Below are 12,745 nucleotides of genomic sequence, written 5' to 3' on the forward strand. Positions count from 1 at the left end.
GCACAGTGCTGCTTTAACAGTATCGTTATTGGCACTATGGCTCAGCCATGCGTATGCAGGAGAATATGCAGGAGTCATGCTCATATACCTTTAATTAAACATGTGACTTATTATATGTATTATATGATGCATTATATGTAGATTCTGCTCATATCATGCATCTCCAATTGACGTGTATCATTAATAACCAAAAAGTGTTGAAGTGTGTTTATGTGTCTGTGTTCACGTAACAAAGAGGAGACTGGGTTAAAGGGTTAAAACTGCCCATATTTCACACCAGTGAAATCCATATTTGTTCCAAAAACATACACAAATACACGCAAACACACACATGTCCTTCCGCCACGCTGACACATGATCAGATGTGGGAGGTGTCCCTTTCCTAATCTGCCGAGGGGTCAGAGGATATAAAAGTTCCATCAGCGCCAGTGCCTCTCCCAGAGCAAGCCCAGCGTAGACACCTAACCCTCCACCCATCAGAGAGACCGAAAACAGGGGTTGCGCCCACACGAAGCCATCTAGCCATCAATCAGCTGGAGCGGTGAGTAGAACTCCATCAACATCTGGGATTGCAATACTGAATAATGACTAGGATTCTATAACCTGATATGGATTTGGATGATAATAAGGCAGGTTTGTAGAAATCAATGTGATATGGATTAATAAGTAGAATTCAAGAAAACTATGGAATATGGAGTCATAAACCCAAGTTCTAGAATTCTATGGAATAGTAAGTAAGAGTCTAATACTCTATGACATATGGAATAATAAGCAGGATTGTAGAACTATGAAATATGGAATAATATGTAGGATTCTATAACTCTATGACATGGAATAATAAGCAAGATTGCAGAACTATGAAATATGGAATAATATGTAGGATTCTATAACTCTATGACATGGAATAATAAGCAAGATTGTAGAACTATGAAATATGGAATAATATGTAGGATTCTATAACTTTATGACATGGAATAATAAGCAAGATTGTAGAACTATGAAATATGGAATAATATGTAGGATTCTATAACTTTATGACATGGAATAATAAGCAAGATTGTAGAACTATGAAATATGGAATAATATGTAGGATTCTATAACTCTATGACATGGAATAATAAGCAAGATTGCAGAACTATGAAATATGGAATAATATGTAGGATTCTATAACTCTATGACATGGAATAATAAGCAAGATTGTAGAACTATGAAATATGGAATAATATGTAGGATTCTATAACTCTATGACATGGAATAATAAGCAAGATTGTAGAACTATGAAATATGGAATAATATGTAGGATTCTATAACTCTATGAAATGGAATAATAAGCAGGATTGTAGAACTATGAAATATGGAATAATATGTAGGATTCTAGATTTCTATGACATATGGAATAATAAGCATGATTCTAAGACAATAGAATATGGAATAATAAGACATCTCTATGACATGGAATAATATGTAGGATTGTAGAACTATGAAATATGGAATAATAAGCATAATTCTAAGACAATAGAATATGGAATAATAAGACATCTCTATGACATGGAATAATATGTAGGATTCTAGAACTATGGAATATGGAATAATAAGCAGAATTCTAAGACAATGGAATATGGAATAATAAGCAGGATTCTAGAACTCTATGACATATGGAATAATAAGCAAGATTCTAGAACTATGAAATATGAAATAATAAGCAGAATTCTAGAACTATGGAATATGGAATAATAAGCTCTATGAAAGTAGAATTCTGGAACTTGTGGAATAGGGAATGCAGAGTATAACAGAATGGTTCACTCATCAACTCCTTCACTATTCATCATGTTGTGTTCAGTACATAGTGAACTAACTGGAGAATGGCTATGAGTAGCTCAAAAATTCACCATTGATCATTCTGAGAAAGGGAGTAAGTAAAGGTCTAAAGTAAAGGTCTAGACCTTTGTGGAAAATGGGATCATTAGAAATGGAGCTGTGAGTCATGAAGGTCTGCGATTCCATGTGGCAGCTATGAAGGCAAACACATTCTGTGAAGACGCTTTGGATGATGGGAGTTAAGCAGATTGAAGAGTTTGGGTTGTGCTGAGGCCTTAACTGTGAGAACCTGGTCCAGGTGGATAAAAGGCATGTGACACTGAAGAACAGATGAGGATGGACATTGAGAGAAGAACACACTTACCTGGAAAACTGGAAAATGTGGAGATATTTTATTTAATCCAATAAACGCCTTTCAGATATTGCAACATTGAAACCTGTGGAAACTTTAATGGGTAAAGAGCGATATGGTACCCCCAGGCCGGGCTAAAACTCACTAAACTACGTTTTTTTTGAGAATAGTGGAATGAATATATCTCCAAAATGACAACTTAACAAATTTTTGCTATTCCAAGTCATTTTGGGGAATTTCTATTGGTCCATTTATCATTAAAAATTGTCTCAAATAAAATAATAACTTTATTTAACTCAGAATGTGTCAAAAAGTGCAAAACTGTAATGATAGAGATATAAGGATTTTGCATGGCAGTGACAAATTGCTTTGATTTATGCATGATTTCATGTTCAGAAGAACTAGAAAAGAGTAAAATTCAACTATGTATAAACAGTTACTAAAGCCTAGGCCTTGTATTAGGCCTTAAATAACCCATGGATTATTTGTGTTTTTTTCCATACAACAAACAATTAATTCTAAAATTAATCCCAGCAGAGCAAATTAATGCCAACCCCAAAATAATATCACAAATATCTTTCGCAGTGCACTGTATCACATATTAAGCCATATCAGATTTCGTCTGGGTGTTTGTCATTGAAGCAGCTCACCTAAGGACGTTTTTTTTTACTCAGATATTTTCTGTGAGCTCAGCATGTTCACTGTTGTCCTTTCGCTAATGAGATTACCCCGGGTCCCTATTGCTAGCACTGGGATACGGGTGCACTTATTAACTTGAGCCCTGGATTACACAAATTGGGTCACCCCTGGCAGCACTCCTGTGTTGAGCTCCCCCACAGGATCTCAGGCAGAGTCCGCAGCAGCCCTGCACCTCCACTTCAACATGACTATAGATCTGTGTGTTGCTCATCAATAAGAGGATTACAGGTGCGGGTCCACTGTTCTGAGGTGATGGAGAAATGGGAGAGGATGAGACGGCTTACTGCGTGTGTGAGGGCGGGGTAATACACACTCAGTGTGTGTATGGGGGGAAATTTTAGTTTAGCATGGCTCTGAAAACTCATTCACTTTGCCTAATGTTCAGTTGTGGCAATGACTGGCAAGTTTGTTATGAGTACACTCTTTTAAAGAAGAGCTGCTGCAAAGGTACCACATTTTTTTAATGAGGCGTGTAAATGTGAAGGACATGTCAAAGGATTTAATAGATTTAACCAAATGTAGGGATTCTTCTTAGGACTTTATTATAATGGTGAGGTTCTTTAAACATCAAACAGGTTCACACATTAGGAAAAAACATCCACTAAAAGGTTCTTCCGGGAACTAAAAGTGTATTTTTGTAAAGAATCCTTTTTGGCACATTTATCTACAATAAAAGAGTATAATATATGGTTTTATATGTACAGTCTTATGCAAAGATTTTGGGCGTCCCTGGTTAAATTACACATAATTTTGATTTTCAAAGTGAAAATAAGTTAATAAATTCTCTAAAATAAATAATATTGAATATAAACATTTTCTGAAAATTTTAAAACACAATCTCTATTTATTTTCTAAATTTAACATATTAAAAAATTAATAAAACAACATATATTCTATGTGCCATTACTTTTGCAAACGCCATATTTATAGATATTTCATTTTTCCCAATGTGTTAAACAGTACATATACTGTAAAATGCCTAAAAGTGCATCTCTATACAGGATCTATTCACTTACCTACATTTAGAACACAAACAACACAAATGTAATTTGAGCTGGGGTGTCCAAACTTTTGCATAAGCCTCTAATATTACCTTGTTTTGCAATTTTGGACTAGTGGACCAATAGAAATAGTCCAAAAAGGCTGATAAAACAGACAATGTCGATTTCCATGGTTTTGTGTCTGCTAGTCACAATTTATCTCAATGGACTCTCTCTCTGTCCTGACCAGATATCCACATTAGGGAGAGAGAACACACAAAGGGCTTGAACCCAACCAGCCATCAAAAATGACCGGTGACACTGAACACATACCACCCCCAATACCAGCGGCAGCTCTGAATGTCGAGCAACCGAAGTCAGACGTCAAGTCAGCCACCCGTGTGTCGGGTGGACCAGCCACACCACGCAAAGGCCCACCCAAGTTCAAGCAGAGGCAGACTCGCCAGTTCAAGAGCAAGCCGCCTAAAAAGGGTGTCCAGGGGTGAGTGTGACAGCCCACGAGTTCCACATACAAACAAGCACTGCTGGAAATAAGTGCTTATAAGGGTGCCAAAAAGGCTCTTCAGAGCGATGTCGAGGAAGAACCACTTGAGTGATCTTTCCATTGAGTGGTTTCATTGATTGGTGTCATGGAAGATCCACCCACTTTTTAAAGAACCATTCAATTCAAAAGTTCTTGTGGGAACCTTAAGAAGGTTCTTCTCTAGACGGAAGCAAAGCAGTGGACCTGTAGAACTTATTTAAGGCACGAATTGGACACGTAAGGACCACATGTAGAAATAGTGGTTCTTAGTCCACTAGTCATGTCTACTACTCTGTGCAACTGATGAACTAATGAACAAGCCTTTTCTGGGGTGAACCGGGTCTGTCAGAGCATGGAAACACTACAAAATGCAGGGCTGTGGTACTCCATGAGCCTAGGGCTAAGAACCCTTGTTCTAGACTCTCTGGAAACAGCTCAGGTGCATTTTTGGGGGGTCTAAGGTACAAACAATGCTAGTTTCCCCTTAGAGGTTATTATGGTGTACCTTAAATATGTTTTCCATTGCACTCTTGAAAATAAAGGTGCTACAATGGGTTCTTTGAGTGATACCATAGAAGAACCTTTTTTGTAAAGGAGCTGTGATTTTGAAGAACCTCTGAATTGGTCAATAACCTTTACATTAACTTTAAACCTTTAAACCCTTAAAGGGTTCTTCAGGCATACTCCCTTTTTACAAAAATGGATCTTTATGGAACCAATAATGGTTCTTTAATGGCATCACCCTTTGAATCCCCTTATTTTTAAGAGTTTACACTCACTTTTCATAACTTAAAAGTCATCAAGACTCTTATGGAGATGTGTAGTAGGTTGTTGAGAAGCTGTTGGGCCTAAAAGCCCGTCTATAAAGTGTCTGGGGTTAAGTAATGAAGTAAGTCATCAGAGCACACAGTCATACAGTATATTTAGACTCATCTCCTGATCTGTTCTTCCGCTTGCCCCATCAGCTTTGGAGACGATATCCCTGGAATGGAAGGTTTAGGCACTGGTGAGTGTGATCTTTCTCTTTTTTCCCCCTCATCGCCTTCTCACGTGTGGTTGAGTATCATCTCAATCAACGTCATCCGCCGTTTATTCTTAGCTGCCCTTGGGCACGTATTACAGGTTATGCTAGACGAGCGCTTCGCATTGGCCATGACTCGTCATAAACGGTATCAGTGAGATTAAACAGGCTTGAGAGCAATTCTCCCTGCAAGCTGCTTAAGCAAACCAGCACGAGGCTGGGTAGAAATGAAAAAGGCTGTTCAGCACGAGTGTGCCCATCAGCTGTGCCATTTCGTCCAAGCCTAAACCGAGACCACCCAGACTTTGGTCTCAAGGGACCAATGTGCAGTGTTTTGAGGTGGGATGGAGGCCACAAAGATAAAGCAGTATACAAATAAAGACTAAAGGTAGAAGGTGTGAAGCGTACAAACATATGTTTTAAAAAATGACATACTGTATATATCATTTTAAAGGAAAATAAGAATTAAGTGAGTTATACATAAAAGCATAAAACTTTAAAATAGGTTCTTCAAAGGTTCCTTTGAAGAATTTAATGGTTCTAAATGAAATGAGGTGAATTTTTGGAAAATGGTTCTTTGCTGTGATTGAAACCATTTGCTTTAAAAGCTCTTGAGGGAACCAAAGGAGGTTCTTCTAAAGCAGGGAGTAATGTAGTATACCTTCAGAACTCATTAAAGGCACACATTTGACTGTAATGGGAAAAAATTATTAAATGTATTAAAAAATTAAATTTTTAAAGAAAGATAAAAAAGTTATATACAGGATAACCATAAACTTTTTAAAAATGGGTTCTTCAAGGGTTCTACAGGAAAATTGATGGTTCTAAATGAAATTTGTGGAAATGGTTCTTTGCTGTGATCGAAACCATTCAAGGTTCAACCAATAGAGGTTATTCTATAGCAGGGAGCAACATAGTATACCTTCATAATTAAAGGTAAACATTTGACTGTAAGAAAAATGTTTAGTAAGTTTTAAACCATATAACCATAAATCTTCAAAAGTGGTTCTTCAAGGGTTCTATAAGATTAATTAATGAATGGTTCCAAACTAAATCAGGAGAGCTTATGATTAAATAGTTTGATGGAAATCTGTACCATACCTTTTAAAACCTGTACTATATAGCACCACTATAAAGTATTACTATTGTGAGACGTGAAAGAATGATCTAATGATGTAGTATAACGATGTATTTGCTGGTAAACACACACATTTATTTTCACTACATTATTTGAGTACAGCAGCTGCCCTTTATAATTGAAAATGAATGGACCAATAAAAATGCTCTATAATACTCTAAAGTACATTAACCCACTTCAAAAGTACAGAAACGTTTGTTTTTCTCTATTAATTTGACCCTGTTGGAGATGAGGTGAACTAAACGTCCTCATGGGACGATCTGGGGTCATGCTCGTCTAAACTCTCCATGGAAAACAACCTGTTTGCTAGTTTATGTGAGGTGGACGCTTCGTGTGAATTCACACTGCTATGTGTTTACCTTGCAGACATCACTGTCATCTGCCCTTGGGAGGCCTTCAACCACCTGGAGCTGCACGAGCTGGCTCAGTATGGTATCATCTGAGCTCTCCTTCCACCTCCTCATCATCCTCTGTACTGTTTAGACCTCCCCTCCAAACCGACTGCCTCCACCCTGGCCATGGGCTCCAGTGGGACCACTCAAACGTTCACCTTATCACACAACACACTCGAAACAGCAACATTTACAAAAATGGAAAAATGTACAAAAAATGGTTTAAAAAAAAAAAGACCCAGTTGACTATCTGCCCCTTCTGGTTTCTTTCTTTTCCTGCAGCCAAAGTACAAACACTCTCTCTCTGCTCGTACCGTAGGCCTCACTGTCCAGACAGATCATGCTCCGTCATTTTAGAGAGGCAAGGGCAAAACGTCCCGTCTTGACCCTCCCCCACCCCCCCAACTCTCTGTCCTGTTTCTTCTTTCTCTCTCTTTCCCTCTTTTCTTTCGGAACTGAACTTGAAACCTACGCAAGCAAGACAGCCTCAGAGTGAGTACAAGTGACACGCCCGTGAAATGCTCGGCTTCTCATTTCACGTGCCTCGGCCCCTCTGCCACCATCTCGGAGGCTCGTCCACCCTTGCCGAGAATTTCAAAAAAGAAAAGATCGCAGTCCTGTAGAGGTGGGACGCCTGCTGCCCGGCTCTGAAAGCAATTGAGCAAAAACTCATTAAGACCTCCTAATAATCCTAATTGATCGCCCCCCTAAAAACACAATGTACCCATTATTAAAATCCTGATTCCCTCACTATCTAACCAGGCTCTCGCCTCTCCTCATTCTTCTCCATCCTTTACTACTAGCGTTACTGTGAGTGAGCTTTCTAGGGATACGCTCAGGGATTCAAACCTCATTCCTGAAGTACAAAGGACTCTTCAAATCTTTCTTCGGTCACTTTCTCGGCGGCTCTTGCATTTAGGCTGCTCCCTCTAAAACAAGCAAACATTAAAACACCCCTCTTTATTTTCTGTTAGGATGGCCAAATGTAATCGGACACTAAAAAAGAGACGTAGACCCCAAGATGCACTCCAGGACACACTATTGTGTATGCTGCACTATTAAACCTAAAGCCTCTGTTTTCCTGAGTTTGTTTAGAGAGGGTCTCGGGGTGGCTGTGATTGGGAAACAGTGAAAACTAGACTGTCTTGTCTTGTGTCTCGTTTACCTGCATGCTTAAATGGTTACGTAGCTATTCCTCATCTTTCCTCCTCAACACTCTTACTCTGTTCATGTCCACCTGTAGTTCTATTCTATTCTCTGTACTCTATGCTCATATGAATTACCTTTGCATGTCTCTTTTTACGTTTTATTTGATTGTATATTTATCAGAAGCTCCATCTAGAGGTCTTTACTTTTCCAAGCCAGTGTCTAGCTCCTTTACTTCATCCATACCATGCGGGCATCGTGCTGGGTGTGTGTTTGTCTTACCGTGTGTGTTTGTTGCATGCACATCATCTTGACTATGTACTCTCTCTGTCTGTAGCCACATCTAGAATGGGTTTCCTATTCCTCCCTTTTCTTCTGGTACGGATAGTTATGCACCGCTGCCCTCCGCTAAGCTCCTTCTCGTACCCTCACTGCGAGTCTGAGCTGTATGCAGTGAGTGAACACATGTGCGTCACCCTGTTTCCTCCTGAAACCTCTATTTCTGGACGATGTAAAGACTGTCGGGGAGTGGTTTCACTCTCGGCATCTGCTGGTGTGTTTGAGGTCAAAGGCCACTTGGCTTACCGTGTCCACAGTGCTGGAGAGATGGCCATGCACTGGCTGTAACCGCTGACTGAAGTAAAGGTGTTTCTTCTCTACAGGATGAGATCAAAATAAAGCTTGAAAAAAAGTGTAAAAGAAGGAAATGTGTGTTTATTAAAGGAATACCTCTACATGTCATAAATATACATGACAAATGTTTGTGGACACCACTTCTAATAAATGCATTCAGCTACTTGAAGTTGCCCCCCCACACACACACAAACACAGCTTCCTAGTCCCTGTAGAGACGTACTGCCAATGGAATAGGACTTTCTGGAGCAGATAATATGAACCTATCACCACCATGTCTAACTCCAGGTGTGAGCTAGAAGGCTATAAAGCCCCCCCAGCATTAAGGCGTGGAGCAGTGGAACTGCTGTGTTCTCTGGAATGATAGTTGGTGCACCATCCAGTACTTTTGGGATGGGTTGGGGATGAGGTGGGGTGGTGATCATCCAGCATCCTGACCTCACAGATGCTTTTGTCACTGAATGCAATCAAATCCTAACAGCAGTAGAGACAGTAGAGACAGTTACTCCAACAAAAGCAGGAGAAACGAGGAGAAACGATTAATTAAGAGCAGGTGTCCCAATACTTTTATCCATATAGCGTGAGTAGCCTGGTACAGCCTGGTACAAGTAGTCAGATCCGGCCTTTCTCCCTATTCTCACCATCCACAAACAATCATTCAGCCCCTGATTTAGGATGTGACTTATTATAATAAAGCACAGATATACAGTCACATGAAAAATAAATAAATATAAATTTAACCCCCTTCCCAGACTCTTACTGAAGACCTCAGAGAGCTCTTTGGATCAGGCCTTCTGATCTTCACCACTCACTTCACCTCAGTCAAGAGCAAACCAGACTAAATGTCTGAGGTTTAGGTGAGACAGGCTCCTCTAGAGTCCTCTCTAACCTTGTTGTGATCATCTGCAGCTGATGTGTAACATGTGTGTGTGTGTGTGGGGGGGGGGGGGGGTCCCAATTTTTTTCCTCACATATTCATCAATATCCTTCAACATTGCTCAAATGAAGATTCTATGTCCAGATGTTTAAATATGTTTATATATACATATTTACTATACATACTATACACCACTTATACTATACACACATTATACACACTATACACACTCTCTATGTTCAATACTGCACTGGGAAAAGCAGTTTAAATGTACAGGTTTGATATAATCTGAATGGTTACATTATTTACAAAAGACACTGGATGGGTGTGAATTCAGGTGTAGTGTGAGGGTGGAGAAGTCCTGTCTAAAGTGTAGTGTAGTAATCTAGATGTATATGTTATTAGGCAAAAATGCTAATGGATAATGACAACTCAGCGAATGCTCATATCTAGAGTGCTTTGGTTACAGAGACCTTCATTACTACACTGCGCTCCAAATCAGCAGCAATGCATCAAGTCAGCTAGACTGTTTCTCTTGATAAGAGTGTCTGGCATTTTTTAAAGCTGTAAACACCCATTTCAGTTAGAAAATAAATAAAATAAAATAAAAATAATCATTTGTAATTTACAACAAAAAGACAGTAAGAAGTAATGAAAGGAAATTTGTTGTGGGTTCGATTCCCCGGCTCGGCAAGCTGCCACTGTTGGGCTCTTCGGAAAGGGCCTGCACCCTCTCTGCTCCCTGGCCACTGGAGTTGGCTGCCCACCGCTCTGGGTGTGTGTGTGCTTACTGCCCCTAGTTCACTATGTGTGTGTGTGTGTGTGTGTGTGAGAGAGAGAGAGAGAGAGAGAGAGAGAGAGAGAGAGAGAGAGAGAGAGAGATCCAAAGAAAAAGTAATAATAAAAATTTTAAAATAATAAAAATTATTAAATTCATATAAAACAGTTATCAGATATGAAATGCTGTATTATCATGTTTCATTTGACACATTTTTGGGGGGGCGATTTGTTGGTTAATGTGAGGTATTAGTGAGCGAGGCGCAGAGACTTTAACTTTGAAAAGCCCTCCGTACACCGTAGCTCCGTTCACACTGACAGGTTCACAGGCTGCGTTCCGATATGCACACTTGTGCTCTAGCTAGGCCGCTTACCCAGGGTCCGCCGTAAGAATGAGCTTTCTTACTTCTTCATGGGAAACTGAACAAGTCATATTTGGCACTTTTATGGGTGGATCGTATCTCCAACAGACACAGCAGGTGGTTATTGGTCTTAGCAGAACACAAGTACACATATTAGAACACAGCCACCGTTCTGAGCTGGCGCCCTGTACTGTATGCACTAGTTAGGCTGTCTAAATAGTCTGCACGTTAGAGCACATGACCACGTTTTAGAGTTTAGCAGCACAGAATCAACCCATTAAGTGATGTAGTTAGGGTTAGGGTTAGGGTTAGTTACTTACCATATTTACCAGTAACTGCTGCAGTTAAATACATGTAATACATGCACACCATGACCAGCCATAACATTAGGACAGGTGACAGGTGAAGTGAAAACCCCTGATTATCTTCAAACAGTCAGTTCTTGAAGGTGATGTTGAAATGGACAAGCATAAGAATCTGAGACACTTTGACTAGGGGCTTTGTGATGTCTGGATGACTGGCACTAGTACTAATGTTATGGCTGGTTGGTGTATATTGTATTATTTAGACATATATATTTTTTTGTCATTTAATGTTTTTGTGAGTTGTCTGTTTTAAAGTATCCCTCTACAATCAATAATATGGGTATTATATTCTTTAACAGTTTCCACTGGACATAATCCCTCGCAATACTACCACTCCAGGGTTCTAGCTAAAATACAAGTAGACGTATCACAGGACAATCATTCTGCTTAGACAGTATGTTTATTGGAACACAACCATTCTAGTTAAAATCCAAGTAGGCAGAGTGGAACCCATGGGTTCTAGTTCAAATACAAGTGGGCAGAGTGGAACCCATGGGTTCTAGTTCAAATACAAGTGGGCAGAGCGGAACCCATGGGTTCTAGTTAAAATACAAGTAGGCAGAGTGGAACCCATGGGTTCTAGTTCAAATACAAGTAGGCAGAGTGGAACCCATGGGTTCTAGTTCAAATACAAGTGGGCAGAGCGGAACCAATGGGTTCTAGTTCAAATACAAGTGGGCATAGTGGAACCCGTGTGTTCTAGTTAAAATACAAGTAGGTAGAGTGGAACCCATGGGTTCTAGTTAAAATACAAGTAGGCAGAGTGGAACCCATGGGTTCTAGTTAAAATCCAAGTAGGCAGAGTGGAACCCATGGGTTCTAGTTAAAATACAAGTAAGCAGAGTGGAACCCATGGGTTCTAGTTAAAATACAAGTAGGCAGAGTGGAACCCATGGGTTCTAGTTAAAATACAAGTAGGCAGAGTGGAACCAATAGGTTCTAGTTAAAATACAAGTAGGCATAGTGGAACCCGTGTGTTCTAGTTAAAATACAAGTAGGCAAAGCAGAACCCATGCGTTCTAGTTAAAATACAAGTAGGCATAGTGGAACCCGTGTGTTCTAGTTAAAATACAAGTAGGCAAAGCAGAACCCATGCGTTCTAGTTAAAATACAAGTAGGCATAGTGGAACCCGTGTGTTCTAGTTAAAATACAAGTAGGCAGAGTGGAACCAATAGGTTCTAGTTAAAATACAAGTAGGCAGAGCCATGGGTTCCACTCTGCCTACTTGTATTTTAACTAGAACCCATTGATTTCACTCTGCCTACTTGTATTTTAACTAGAACCCATTGATTTCACTCTGCCTACTTGTATTTTAACTAGAACGCATGGCCTAATGCCTAGTTCTAGTTAAAATACAAGTAGGCATAGCAGGAACCAATGGGTTCTAGTTAAAACACAACTAGGCCTAGACATAGTGTAATGCAATCATCCCAGTTGAAATATTAGTACACACTGCAGCACATGCATTGTACTCTCTCCCTCACAAATATGTTTATTGGAACACACCCGTTCTAGGTAAAATACCCTAAAATGCTTGGAACCCAAGCATTTTAGTTTATTTAGAAGTGGGCCTAAACCTACTTTGCAGGTTACGAAGTTAAAAACAAGGAGTCACAGTGGAAGGCATGTATTCCACTGTA

General features: G+C 39.7%; 1 protein-coding gene across 1 annotated transcript; it reads left to right on the forward strand.

Moving 5' to 3' along the window:
* The first annotated feature begins 453 nt into the window (after positions 1-453).
* pde6gb (phosphodiesterase 6G, cGMP-specific, rod, gamma, paralog b) lies at positions 454-8,046 on the forward strand. Its single transcript, XM_072667309.1, has 4 exons — positions 454-541; positions 4,100-4,351; positions 5,359-5,399; positions 6,919-8,046. Exons 2-4 carry the CDS (start codon positions 4,158-4,160, stop codon positions 6,993-6,995), a joined length of 312 nt encoding a protein of 103 aa, XP_072523410.1. The 5' UTR covers positions 454-541; positions 4,100-4,157; the 3' UTR covers positions 6,996-8,046.
* Positions 8,047-12,745: the final 4,699 nt, after the last annotated feature.

Source organism: Salminus brasiliensis, chromosome 22, assembly GCF_030463535.1.
Source record: "Salminus brasiliensis chromosome 22, fSalBra1.hap2, whole genome shotgun sequence".
Taxonomy (NCBI): domain Eukaryota; kingdom Metazoa; phylum Chordata; class Actinopteri; order Characiformes; family Bryconidae; genus Salminus; species Salminus brasiliensis.

Coding starts and splice junctions, on each gene's coding strand:
- pde6gb (XM_072667309.1), top strand. CDS start 4,158: ATGACCGGTGACACTGAACACATACCACCCCCAATACCAGCGGCAGCT. Junction 4,352..5,358: donor CCTAAAAAGGGTGTCCAGGG/GTGAGTGTGACA, acceptor TTGCCCCATCAG/CTTTGGAGACGATATCCCTG. Junction 5,400..6,918: donor AATGGAAGGTTTAGGCACTG/GTGAGTGTGATC, acceptor TTTACCTTGCAG/ACATCACTGTCATCTGCCCT.